This window comes from Procambarus clarkii, chromosome 14 (genome assembly GCF_040958095.1).
Source record: "Procambarus clarkii isolate CNS0578487 chromosome 14, FALCON_Pclarkii_2.0, whole genome shotgun sequence".
Taxonomy (NCBI): Eukaryota; Metazoa; Arthropoda; class Malacostraca; order Decapoda; family Cambaridae; genus Procambarus; species Procambarus clarkii.
In genome coordinates this window covers 6,933,298-6,948,261 of record NC_091163.1, presented here as the reverse complement: position 1 = coordinate 6,948,261, position 14,964 = coordinate 6,933,298, and the positions used below count along the sequence as shown (strand labels likewise).

The 14,964-nt window shown below is 44.2% G+C and overlaps 1 protein-coding gene across 1 annotated transcript in view; it reads left to right on the top strand.

The window, feature by feature from the left end:
- The window catches only part of LOC123771163 (acidic amino acid decarboxylase GADL1), a 26,843-nt gene that overhangs the window by 7,081 nt on the left and 4,798 nt on the right, over positions 1-14,964 (top strand). Inside the window, exon 4 of the mRNA XM_069324650.1 lies at positions 8,779-9,079. Coding sequence (XP_069180751.1) covers positions 8,779-9,079 — 301 coding nt within the window. The remainder of the gene's footprint in view (positions 1-8,778; positions 9,080-14,964) is intronic.

Genomic DNA, 14,964 nt, shown 5'->3' with positions numbered 1-14,964 from the left:
CCAGCTCCTTGTCCTCAGTATCCCAGCTCCTTGTCCTCATACCCCAGCTCCTTGTCCTCATATCCCAGCTCCTTGTCCTCAGTATCCCAGCTCATTGTCCTCATATCCCAGCTCCTTGTCCTCGTATCCCAGCTCCTTGTCCTCATATCCCAGCTCCTTGTCCTCAGTATCCCAGCTCCTTGTCCTCATATCCCTTCAAAATCCAATATAGTTATACTTATCGAGCGCTTTCGCCTCGTCCTCTCAACTTTTAGGGAGTTCCTAGAGCCTGGCAGCGGCGCCCTGAGTGACTACTTCTGTTCCTCAGGTCACTCCAGCTGCATAAAAGCCCTGTGTTGAGTAACCACACTCTTATTTACACAACAGTTCGAGGGGGTCGGTGTTTATTGGAGCTGATAATGGTGCTTTGGTCTGTTCCTGAGCCAGCTGTGTAAAACTGTGACCCACACACACACACACACACACACACACACACACACACACACACACACACACACACACACACATGCGCACTGAAGAGGGACTATTCCTTGTAGCTGAAACTCCTTGCTATCATGGAGGGAGATGACAAGTAGAGTGCCCCCAAGGGTCGATATCAGGGGCCCCAACCTGTTCCTAATATATGTAATCCATGTTGGATGACGATGCTAAGCTAATGAGGCGAATCAGAACTGAAGAGGATTGCAAAGACAAATAATTACAAGACGATCTAGGCGTTCTCCAAGAGATGGTCTGAGTAGTGGTCACTATAGACTTCAACCCTGACAAATGAAACGTCATGCGGATAGGAGTTGGAGCCAGGAGACCTCACATACAGTACAGCATGAAGGGAAGACACCTTCCAACTTCTGAAAATGAGAAAGACTTAATGAGTGGACATAACTGGAGACCTAACACCAGAGACAGACATCAGCAGGATAACGAGGGCAACATCTACCATACTGGGAAACGTCCGGTTATCCTGATATGATAACAACATACAAGATTTTAAGGGCAATTGACTAAGTAGAACAAGCAGCGGTGTTCAGAGTCAGGAACAACAGAACCAGGGCTCGGAGATGGATACTGGAGACGCAAATGACTCACACACACGTCAGGAAAAAAAAAACCTTTGAACTGAGCAGGAGATTGCCATACACCGCAAGACGAACTAGACAGTTGTCACAGATGGTCTGATAAATGACTTCTGGACGTCAACCCAAATAAATGCAAGGTTACGAGTGCTGGAACAGATGGGAGGCCTCGGATAGAATAGAGAATCAAGATAAAACAACTATCCACTTCCAAACGACGAAATAGACATAGGAATAGACATGGGAATAGACATAGGAATAGACCACACTCCTAAGTCAGTCCTTATCAACTAAGAGCCCTTCTTGAATACGCAGACCCAGCATGGCACCCTCCGTTCATTAGTCTGAGGTGGGGTCCCTCGATTGTTTCAAGCGTGGGTTGCACATGTATATGCGTGGGATTGGGTGGTTATAAATAGGAGCTGCCTCGTATGGGCTAATAGGCCTTCTGCAGTTACCTTTCTTCTTATGTTCCTAAAGAAACTAAAAAATGTGTAACAGATATACAAGAACTCTCCCTGTGAAGGGAACTGAGCTATGGAGATAAACTGATGGTAATGGACCTGACTGGACTTGAAGAACGAAGGAACAGTCGAGAAATGATCGCGGCGTACAAGATTCACAATATAAATTGACTTAATAGCTTGAGAATGTTCATAGCACAGGTTGAAGTTAGTCGAACGAGGGGAAACACCATTGAAAACGGGATAAACAGATGAATCAGTGATTTAGAATGGAGTAGATGAGTAAATTCAGAAAAAAATGAGTCAAGAGGCGGGGCTAAGGAGCTGGCGCTTGAGCCTACGAGTAAACATGTAGGTAAATGGACGCACTTTACCCATACCCTGTCTTTACCTTACGCTTGAGTTCTGCCTTTTACCCACAGTGGCAAGAGCCCCCCACCCCCCCCCCACCCCCCAAGATATACGAGACTATACGTATAGTCTCGTATATCAAGAGACGAGTCTCGATATACGAGACTAAGAACATTTTCTAGTAACGCTGGGAGCCTGGACGCGGCCTTGGTAATGTAAAACTTTCATGACGGGATCATGTCCTCTCCTGGAACCCAACTCCCAGCCTCTACTACTCTAAAGCCTCTAAAGCATTAACAATATATAACAGTATAATATATATTATATATATATTATAATATATACTTATAGTATAAAGTAATATATATTTTAGATTATCATTTCGTGTATATAGTTAGGTTAGGGGCTGCCATTGTTTGTAAAGACGAAACCTCTACATCTGCCTTCGGTCATTAGTCTGTATTTAATACAGTCTGTATTGTATTTATTGAATATAATAGATTAGTCTGTATTTACAGATTAATTTATGACTTTCGAATGTTTGTAAGGTAAGAAAATTATTGTTGTAAACAACCTCGTTAACAACCTCCAGAGCTGGTAAACTGTTTACCAATGTAAACCGGGTCTCCATGACTGGGGGAAGATGCACAGGTTTCGTATGGGATTGATATATATATCCTGGGCGATGATGGCAACATGGCTGTCCCAGCCGACCCAATCTTGTTAAAAATCCGACCTATTAGCGAAAAAAAAGAGTTATAGCACCGTAATAATGCCGTTTTCTATACATTCGTCATCGATAGGTTAGGTTAGGGTGCTGGGGTTCGTACTTCTCTGGTTAGGTGGAAACGGTTGTGTTTTGTACGGAGTGGCGGATGAAGGAACTGGCTGATGTATTCTTGATGAACAGTTATCCTGAGGTGTTCAGTTTGTTCAGTGAGAGGTTGGAAATACGCGGCTGAACAAAATATAACTCCAGAACACACAACATAACTATACGACGTTGTTACAAGTTATAAATTATTGTTGTTGCCACAACAATAATAAGACTTGGAGACTTTCGGCGCCGTGGGAAGGAGGAGGGGGGACCTGCTGCATGGGTAACAGCTTCTTCCTCCGTATCAGCCTATCCTGGCTTTGCACCCTGGTGAGGCCACTCCAGACCGACAACCAAGCGCAACTCCATAGTCTCCCGAGACTCATGGATGTCTACTACCATTACTACTACTACTACTAGAACTACTACTACTACTAGCACTACTAGCATATGTTGTGTTGAGAGCAATACCACACCAGTAGACCTCACCCTCGAAGCTTACTTCACTTGTAAGAACTTTATTCAATCTATCAGACACGCGTCATAAGTACTTACAAAGGAAAACACAAAATCCTCACGTCATGGAGGGTAAAGTTGAGTGAGGTCAGGGACTCTAAGAACAGTGTGGGTGTTAGTTTTGTAGTCTGTATCTCTGTTATATTTGATCCTCTGGCTAAATTAATTCTTAAACAAATATACATTGTAATACAGAGTACTTCACATCTGTAACGTCTATTCATCTTCGCCTCCATGACCTCAACCCTCCTGCTCTTCCAATAACCCTAACTCTACGTTTCTCATATATTAAGATAACGTTCTTACAAGCGAAGCATATCTCACAATATAACGGGAGGAGGGACCTCTGACAAGATAGCCCCCTCGCGTATATTCAAATCTTCCATTCCGAAATCACACGATATCTTACCGTTGAAGTATATCTCACGAGACAGTATCTTCAAGCAAAGCGCCATCAACATAGTAATCTCATCTTGACGTTTCTCAACTTAGCTGTCATCTCTCTGTACACACTCTTCAGCCTGCTATCTGGCTAATGACACAGCCAAGTACTCTGTGTTCGTGGGCGTTAAAGAAGCTCTTGATAAGGCTCGAAGGACCAGCGAGTCTAGATGAGCGCCTTCTGAAGTGGATTGGGAGATAATCTCACGCAAAGGAATGCCAAGGTTTGTTTGACGGCTCCTGTCTCGACCACATTGTATTAGGGAGCTTGGGAGAACCTCTCAGGGAGGAGTGTAATGAACATTATGCTCAAATAACGTTACGTAAATAACTTGTACGCTCGCGTTCGTAACGTACGCTCAAAAAACATAACGAACGTTATGCTTATGTACTATGCTCAAATTTCCGGAAGGTATGCAGATGAAGCAGCGTTTCCTCGGGTTATTCCATCCAGCGGCCGACCCCCAAAAACGCATTTACCAATTGTAACATGCTGTTCATTCGAACTAGAATTAAATTTAAAATGTAAATTAGTTCATTGCTATAAGTGAGAATGTCTCTGTGCAAGGATGAAGATCCGGACGTCTGGGGCTAGCCTCATCTAACTTTGCAGGGGAAGCGGTCTGAGGTATGGGACGAACATAGGATCGTTGAGGTCACCATAATTCAACAGGGAACAACAGCATGCCGCGGTCACATTCTGACCCAAACGAAGATTTATGAGACTATCTTGCTGGCTACATTCAGCAAAAAAAAAAAAAAAAAAAAATTAAAAAAGTACCTTATAGTATTATAAGATAATACTTATAATATTAAGTAATATAAGTATTAGGTATCCATGGTCAAGCGGTGAAGGAATTCGATTCTCGCCATGAATCCTGGGTTCGATTCCTCGCTGGAACAATTTAACGGCGTTCCGGAGGGTATAACCTCAGATATCTCCCGAGTGATATCGTAAAAGTTTAAGACTAGGCTACTAATCATCCTAATCACGAAGCTTACGATTAGCATATCTAATCTGTGTAGTTTGACAGCCGGGGGAAATACTGTAGGTCTGGTCCTAACTAAACCTCAAGGTGCGAATCTTGAGATCCTCAAGGATCTCTAATCATACATGATTATCTCTAATCACATCTTGATTTGATTATCTCAGTACCCTAACAATCCGCGGAGGACCACCAGCTATAAAATTCATAGGAATCTACACTATACAGGAAACTGCAGGAGGCCTATTGGGCCCCTTATACATTGCTGTTCCTACTTACATCCATCCAAACTCATTCATATACATGTCTATACTACCCCCCCCCTCTCGTACACATGTATTCATATACATATAAACGCTTGAAACAATGATGCGATTCAATATCTGTTTTCTGGTTGTTATTGGGAATGAACACCTGACTGATGGGATATATATATATATATATATATATATATATATATATATATATATATATATATATATATATATATATATATATATATATATATGTCGTACCTAGTAGCCAGAACGCACTTCTCAGCCTAATATGCAAGGCCCGATTTGCCTAATAAGCCAAGTTTTCATGAATTAATTGTTTTTCGACTACCTAACCTACCTAACCTAACCTAACCTAACTTTTTCGGCTACCTAACCTAACCTAACCTATAGAGATAGGTTAGGTTAGGTTAGGTAGGGTTGGTTAGGTTCGGTCATATATCTACGTTAATTTTAACTCCAATAAAAAAAAATTGACCTCATACATAATGAAATGGGTAGCTTTATCATTTCATAAGAAAAAAATTATAGAAAATATATTAATTCAGGAAAACTTGGCTTATTAGGCAAATCGGGCCTTGTATAGTAGGCTGAGAAGTGCGTTCTGGCTACTAGGTACGACATATATATATATATATATATATATATATATATATATATATATATATATATATATATATATATATATATATATATATATATATATATATATGTCGTACCTAATAGCCAGAACGCACTTGTCAGCCTACTATGCAAGGCCCGATTTGCCTAATAAGCCAAGTTTTCTTGAATTAATAAATTTTCTCTAATTTTTTTCGTATGAAATGATAAAGCTACCGATTTCATTATGTATGAGGTCAATTTTTTTTTATTGGAGTTAAAATTAACGTAGATATATGACTAAACCTAACCATCCCTACCTAACCTAACCTAACCTATCTTTATAGGTTAGGTTCGGTTAGGTAGCCGAAAAAGCTAGGTTAGGTTAGGTTAGGTAGGTTAGGTAAACGAAAAAACATTAATTCATAAAAACTTGGCTTATTAGGCATATCAGGCCTTGCATAGTAGGCTCAGAAGTGCGTTCTGGCTACTAGGTACGACATATATATATATATATATATATATATATATATATATATATATATATGTCGTACCTAGTAGCCAGAACGCACTTCTCAGCCTACTATACAAGGCCCGATTTGCCTAATAAGCCAAGTTTTCATGAATTAATTGTTTTTTCGACTACCTAACCTACCTAACCTAACCTAACCTAACTTTTTCGGCTACCTAACCTAACCTAACCTATAAAGATAGGTTAGGTTAAGTTAGGTAGGGTTGGTTAGGTTCGGTCATATATCTACGTTAATTTTAACTCCAATAAAAAAAAATTGACCTCATACATAATGAAATGAGTAGCTTTATCATTTCATAAGAGAAAAATTAGAGAAAATATATTAATTCAGGAAAACTTGGCTTATTAGGCAAATCGGGCCTTGCATAGTAGGCCAAAAAGTGCGTTCTGGCTACTAGGTACGACATATATATATATATATATATATATATATATATATATATATATATATATATATATATATATGTCGTACCTAATAGCCAGAACGCACTTCTCAGCCTACTATTCAAGGCCCGATTTGCCTAATAAGCCAAGTTTTCATGAATTAATGTTTTTTTGTCTACCTAACCTACCTAACCTAACCTAACCTAGCTTTTTTTGGCTACCTAACCTAACCTTACCTATAAATATAGGTTAGGTTAGGTTAGGTAGGGTTGGTTAGGTTCGGTCATATATCTACGTTAATTTTAACTCCAATAAAAAGAAATTGACCTCATACATAGAGAAAAGGGTTGCTTTATCATTTCATAAGAAAAAAATTATAGTAAATATATTAATTCAGGAAAACTTGGCTTATTAGGCAAATCGGGCCTTGAATAGTAGGCTGAGAAGTGAGTTCTGGCTACTAGGTACGACATATATATATATATATATATATATATATATATATATATATGTCGTACCTAGTAGCCAGAACGCACTTCTCAGCCTAATATGCAAGGCCCGATTTGCCTAATAAGCCAAGTTTTCATGAATTAATGTTTTTTCGACTACCTAACCTAACTTTTTCGGCTACCTAACCTAACCTAACCTATAAAGATAGGTTAGGTTAGGTTAGGTAGGGTTGGTTAGGTTCGGTCATATATCTACGTTGATTTTTTACTCCAATAAAAAAAAATTGACCTAATAAGCCCGATTTGCCTAATAAGCCAAGTTTTACTGAATTAATATATTTTCTCTAATTTTTTTCTCATGAAATGATAAAGCTACCCATTTCATTATGTATGAGGTAAATTTTTTTTATTGAAGTAATAAACTTGAAGTAATAGCAATACAATGAAGTAATAACTTGAGAAGATTATATGTTTAGGGCACAGGTTCAAAGTTTACACGTAGACTATTATTGGGACCGTAATATGCTTTCAAATCATCACAAAAATATGGGAAACTGATAGTTTGAGAGTGGTTGGTGTATAGGTGTAACTGATTTGCTCTACGATTGGGCTCTTCAATTACCCGTAGGTGTTGGGCTTAAGGACACTGCCAAATTCCAAAACACTTTCGGTGAATATACACTTGTGTTGACCTGTGTGTACCTCGGAGTAACTGTACACCCCTCCACACACAACACAGGTATGGCAACACTTCTCATGTTACAAGTGTCGTACTTCACAACATTTGTTGTCGCATCCATTACAGTTGGTCTATATGTTTCTCTACTGTCTATACACATGGTTAGCATTTATGGTCATTCACTTGGATGATTGGAGATTCGGACCCGGCCTCAAAAGTACAAGACTATTGTCTTACCATGAATTAAAATTAAAATTGTGAAGAGGGGCTGGGTGCCAGATGCACAATGATCTGTCGTTGGAAGCCTCCTCGGTGCTGGTCCTGGGAAAGCTGACATGTTCGTCCTGGGAAAGCTCACTGATGTTCGTCCTGGGAAAGCTGACTGGCGTTCGTCCTGGGAAAGCTCACTCGTGTTCATCCAGAAAAGCGCGGGAAGAAAACAAGTTTTGGCGGTAAAATTCTCTAACATTCACTTAGCGTCTAAATATATAACGTTTTTGCCGTTATTGTTCCATTAAAGACATGAAAAATATACGAGTTTTTCCGCGTTTAAAAAAACCCGTTGAATACCATAATGATGAAATATATGAGTTTAGACCATTAATTCTCCTTTATACAGAGGAGGAAAAATACTGGAGTTGGCGGTAAATCAACCAGTAATAACGGGTTGAGTAAAGAAGGCCTGGCGGACCTGCTCATGCCAACAGGCGTATCACATGGGAAGACGAGGCTGTTGTCACTGTGGCGGGCTATTTTTAAATTTGTTAATCAGCCATTAGTGCGAGCCAGTTGCAGGAGACGGTTATTACTATGCAAGATCTGCGCTGTAACTTCCTGGCCGCGTCTTTGTGACCAGGATATAAAACAAGGATAGAACTGGCCACGTCATCTGTGACGTCACAGTCAGGGAACGACCCTATCCGCCAGCTACGTCATCCGTGACGTCACTCAGGGAACGGAAGCTGGCGCGGAAATAGCATCAGTCGTCTACGTCATCAGCGACGTCACTTATTTGTTGCATATTATAGAGGCATACCAGGAGGACCCGCACGCACCCAATCCACCCTCCTAGCCTAACCCACAACGCATAGAAAACGCGGATGCTTGTAATAATTTTCATAGTACCCTGTATTTTGTACGCTGGGGCGGGGGGGGGGGGGGGGGGATTATAGCATCAAAATACGCGACACGACTTGCGAGATGGGTGTCAGTCAACTCTGGCACTCTTGATGGCACCAGTGGACCTCCTAAGGGCACCAGTGGCCCTCCTAAGGGCACCAGTGACCCTCCTGAGGGCACCAGTGGACCTCCTAAGGGCACCAGTGACCCTCCTGAGGGCACCAGTGGCCCTCCTGAGGGCACCAGTGGCCCTCCTGAGGGCACCAGTGGCCCTCCTGAAGGCACCAGTGGCCCTCCTGAGGGCACCAGTGGCCCTCCTGAGGGCACGCGCCAAAGGGCACCATCGTGCCCATCAACCATCACGGGCGCTGGGCACGGAAGAAGGGAAGAAAGGCAAGAGGGAAGGAAAAGGGAGGGATGGGAAGGTATGGCAGTGGAAGAGGTAGCGACGTATAGGTTAAAGGAGGAAGGAGAAGGAGAGGGGATAAAGGAAGAGAGAGAGAGAGAGAGGAGAGAGAGAGAGAGAGAGAGAGAGAGAGAGAGAGAGAGAGAGAGAGAGAGAGAGAGAGAGAGAGAGAGAGAGAGAGAGAGAGAGAGAGAGAGAGAGAGAGAGAGAGAGAGAGAGAGAGAGAGAGAGAGAGAGAGAGAGAGAGAGAGAGAGAGAGAGAGAGAGAGAGAGAGAGAGAGAGAGAGAGAGAGAGAGAGAGAGAGAGAGAGAGAGAGAGAGAGAGAGAGAGAGAGAGAGAGAGAGAGAGAGAGAGAGAGAGAGAGAGAGAGAGAGAGAGAGAGAGAGAGAGAGAGAGAGAGAGAGAGAGAGAGAGAGAGAGAGAGAGAGAGAGAGAGAGAGAGAGAGAGAGAGAGAGAGAGAGAGAGAGAGAGAGAGAGAGAGAGAGAGAGAGAGAGAGAGAGAGAGAGAGAGAGAGAGAGAGAGAGAGAGAGAGAGAGAGAGAGAGAGAGAGAGAGAGAGAGAGGAGAGAGAGAGAGAGAGAGAGAGAGGAGAGAGAGAGAGAGAGAGAGAGAGAGAGAGAGAGAGAGAGAGAGAGAGAGAGAGAGAGAGAGAGAGAGAGAGAGAGAGAGAGAGAGAGAGAGAGAGAGAGAGAGAAGCAGTTTATATATCAGAACATCCGGATCGGGGTCTCGCTCTAGGGAGGTGGCCGGAGTAAGCAGACAGTGGCCGAACAACCAACTCCTGGTTGTTCTTGGAGGCCCTCAACACACACACTTAAGGGCGTCCTGCTTCACCTCCTCACAACGGCCCTATACAAGCACAAGGACCCACGGCTTCGAATCCCACCGGAGGTGATTTTTAACAAAACAATCTTTGTCTAAAAATGATATAAACAGAATGTTTTTCTTCTCTTCAACATTCAGTACCAATGTTTCAGCGTGTTGAGGCTTCTCTCTATATCACGTTTCACTTAAATAAATAACTATTTATCCATTTAATTCAAACTGAAACGTGAAAGAAAAAAACCTTATCATAGACAGTATCCTGTCTATGATAAGGTTTCTCTCGTGTAAACATATTTATATATATATTTCCCTGCTTCATCATCATGCTAAACTGGAAATTTGTATTTTGTGTTTTACATTATATATAATACAAAAAGATCCGTGTATGTTATTAATATGAAAGTTTTCTTGTGAAAAATAATGGACTTGGAATTTTTTGCAAACAAATTCAATTATAAAGGCGTGATTATTATATAAAAATACTAATTTTGAATTTGTATCTATGTAAACACCTCTTATTGTACCGACCTGGTAATGGTGGTGTGCTATTGTGGGATAATGGACAAAAAAGCTAACTCATTATAATTATGTCATCTAGGGGAGAGAGATCAGCTTTTCGACAACACAACCCACTGCCCTCTCCACTACAATGTTAAATGCGAATAATTGAATCTCATACATTTACTTTAATATTTTTACATTTGTTTTGAAATGTCAAGAATATAAGTAAACAAACCCAGTATTTACAAGAAGTGAAAGTAAATGTGTTGTAGTCTAATAGGTTCGTTTGGCCTGTTGGGCGTCTCCTGGTGGGTCGGTGTTATGATGTAATGTTAATGATCTCTCGGCTGCTCCAGTGGTTTCGTCGTTAGGCTGTAACACTTGTGCGTGGTATATCTTTGTTCCTTAGGTCATTGTAGGTTCAGGTCACGCGTGTGTGTGGGTGAGAGGGTGACACTGAAGGTAACAGTGAAGAGGAGTGACCGTAAGAGGACCTCCAAGTGGTGTTTACAAACACTGACATCATGGAGTTGAGGCTTCCTGCGTTGAAGTCTGGTCAGGTGCAGCCGGCTGACGCCCGGCTGTAAGTGCCATCCGTCTCCCAGGGTGTAAATGGACCCGAGGCTTCTTATTCCAGCCGCCAAACCTGTGTTTATGCTTATTACACGTAATTCGCACCACCTGTCCTCAGGCTATGGTCATCCAGATTGGCAGGTGCTAAAGATGTATTCATCAAATTTAACATGCTGTTCAAAATAGGATTTTTTTTTCAAATATTAATTAGTATTGTTATATATTAGCATATTGTACATATTTAGGCATTGTTTAGGTTCTGTTGATGGCTGCAGTGGACCTCAGCCATCCGTCCTTGAGGCTGCAGTGGGCCTCAGCCATCCGTCCTTAAGGCTGCAGTGGACCTCAGCCATCCGTCCTTGAGGCTGCAGTGAACCTCAGCCATCCGTCCTTGAGGCTGCAGTGGACCTCAGCCATCCGTCCTTGAGGCTGCAGTGGACCTCAGCCATCCGTCCTTGAGGCTGCAGTGGACCTCAACCATCCGTCCTTGAGGCTGCAGTGGACCTCAGCCATCCGTCCTTGAGGCTGCAGTGGACCTCAGCCATCCGTCCTTGAGGATGCAGTGGACCTCAGCCATCCGTCCTTGAGGCTGCAGTGGACCTCAGCCATCCGTCCTTGAGGCTGCAGTGGACCTCAGCCATCCGTCCTTGAGGCTGCAGTGGACCTCAGCCATCCGTCCTTGAGGCTGCAGTGGGTGGCCGCAATATCACGCCACTTTAAGAAAGGACTCATAATTACTATCATCAACTTAGTGTAAACACAGTCGTGTCTCACGGTTGATGAACCACTCACAAACATCAAGATATTAGAAGCATAACTCAGTCTCCTACAAGGAGCAGCTCCACATGTCTTCTTCCCAGACACTAACCCCTGGTCTCCTACCCCCCACACTAGCCCCTGGTCTCCTACTCCCCACACACTAGCCCCTGGTCTCCTACCCCCCCCCCCAATAACCCCTGGTCTCCTACTCCCCACACACTAGCCCCTGGTCTCCTACCCCCCCCCCCACAATAACCCATGGTCTCCTACCCCCCACACTAGCCCCTGGTCTCCTACCCCCCCCCCCACAATAACCCCTGGTCTCCTACCCCCCACACTAACCTCTGGTCTCCTACCCCCCCCCACAATAACCCCTGGTCTCCTACCCCCCCCCCACAATAACCCCTGGTCTTCTACCCCATACACTATCCCCTGGTCTCCTACCCCCCACACAATAACCCCTGGTCTCCTACCCCCCACACTAGCCCCTGGTCTCCTACCCCCCCCCCCACAATAACCCCTGGTCTCCTACCCCCCACACTAACCTCTGGTCTCCTACCCCCCCACAATAACCCCTGGTCTCCTACCCCCCCCCACAATAACCCCTGGTCTTCTACCCCCATACACTATCCCCTGGTCTCCTACCCCCCACACAATAACCCCTGGTCTCCTACCCCCCACACAATAACCCCTGGTCTCCTACCCCCCACACAATAACCCCTGGTCTCCTCCCCCCCACAATAACCCCTGGTCTCCTACCCCCATACACTAACCCCTGGTCTCCTACCCCCCCACACAATAACCCCTGGTCTCCTACCCCCACACACTAACCCCTGGTCTCCTACCCCCCACAATAACCCCTGGTCTCCTACCCCCATACACTAACTCCTGGTCTCCTACCCCCACACAATAACCCCTGGTCTCCTATCCCCGCACAATAACCCCTGGTCTCCTACCCCCTACACACTAGCCCCTGGTCCCCTACCCCCCCACTCGCTAACCTCTGGTCTCCTACCCCCAACACCTGGTCTCCTACCCCCCACAACCCCCCCCAACCCTTGGTCTCCTACCCCCCACAACAACAACCCCAACCCCTGGTCTCCTACCCCCCACACCAACCCCCCCACACCAATCCTGGTCTCCTACCCCCCACACAATAACCCCTGGTCTCCTACCCACCGTACAATAACCCCTGGTCTCCTACCCCTCACACAATAACCCCTGGTCTCCTATCCCCCCACACCAACCCCTGGTCTCCTATCCCCCCACACCAACCCTGGTCTCCTATCCCCCCACACCAACCCCTGGTCTCCTATCCCCCACACACTAACCCCTGGTCTCCTACCTCCTCACTAACCCCTGGTCTCATAATCCAAAACACAATAACCCCTGGTCTCCTACCCCCACACAATAACCCCTGGTCTCCTACCCCCACACAATAACCCCTGGTCTCCTACCTCCACACAATAACCCCTTTTCTCCTACCCCCCCTCCCCCCCACCAACCCCTGGAGAGAGGCTCCACTGTTCATTTAAGATATCAGAGATAATATATGATAACGTCTGCGTTATTCCTGAACGAGTGCCTCAGTGTTATTAACGAACTGGTAACGTCTGACTTCGTGGCCCCTGATGTTTATACTTGAAGTTATAAGTGTCTTTATAGTGAAGTTATATAACTTGTTATATCCTAAACTTGATATACCAAGTTAGGATAAGTTGGGTCAAGTTAGAATGTGTTGGGTTATGTTAGGCTCGTTGGTTAGGCTAGGCTAGGTAGGCTAGCTCAACTCTGGACTCTTATATCGATGATATAGAGGGTTACATGCAAGTCTCAGCTGTTGGACCCCACTCAAGGGAGACACTTTGCAAAATACAGCACGGTCTATCGTCGCGGGCAACAGAAACGCGGGCATTTTGAATTTGAATTTTTTTGAAAACGGGAAGCAGGAAAACGGGAATACGTTACAATAACGGGCCAAACTATCATAGAAAGACTCGCTCTTAAGAGAGTTTATTAACCGCATCCTGGCCCCTCTGCAGTCAAGCTTCCCAGTACCACAAACACATAAAAAAGTACTCAAAGACCAAGTACTCACGTATTTGTGCTTGCGGGGGTTGAGCTCTAGCTCTTTGGTCTCGCCTCTCAACTGTCCCTGTCCCGTCTCCCTCCTCTACATCGCATTTTTTGGCATATAGTTTGCCTGAGGCCGAAGATTGATTGAGTCAAGAATGAGGGTATAACGGCTGGCGAAATTGGCGCGAAGTCCCGTTTTCTGTTCGTAGTTCCTTGGGGAGGTTTGGTTCGGGTTAATTTAGTATACAAGTTTTGTGACGTTAGGAACGCTAGAGATAACGGTTTGTAAAGTGATAAAGATGCACTGGTCTAGAGTACCAAGGAGACACACACACATTATATATATATATATATATATATATATATATATATATATATATATATATATATATATATATAACTGAAAACTCACACCCCAGAAGTGACTCGAACCCATACTCCCAGGAGCAAACGCAACTGGTATGTACAAGACGCCTTAATCCACTTGACCATCACGACCGGACATAATGAGGTGATAGCCGAGGCTATTTGAACCACCCCACCGCCGGCACTCGGATAGTAATCTTGGGCATAGCATTTTACCAAATCACCTCATTCTTTGGGGCACACGTGAGGAACACAAATGCGAACAAGCCTGAATGGTCCCCAGGACAATATGCAACTGAAAACTCACACCCCAGAAGTGACTCGAACCCATACTCCCAGGAGCAAACGCAACTGGTATGTACAAGACGCCTTAATCCACTTGACCATCACGACCGGACATAATGAGGTGATAGCCGAGGCTATTTGAACCACCCCACCGCCGGCACTCGGATAGTAATCTTGGGCATAGCATTTTACCAAATCACCTCATTCTTTGGGGCACACGTGAGGAACACAAATGCGAACAAGCCTGAATGGTCCCCAGGACAATATGCAACTGAAAACTCACACCCCAGAAGTGACTCGAACCCATACTCCCAGGAGCAAACGCAACTGGTATGTACAAGACGCCTTAATCCACTTGACCATCACGACCGGACATAATGAGGTGATAGCCGAGGCTATTTGAACCACCCCACCGCCGGCACTCGGATAGTAATCTTGGGCATAGCATTTTACCAAATCACCTCATTCTTTGGGGCACACGTGAG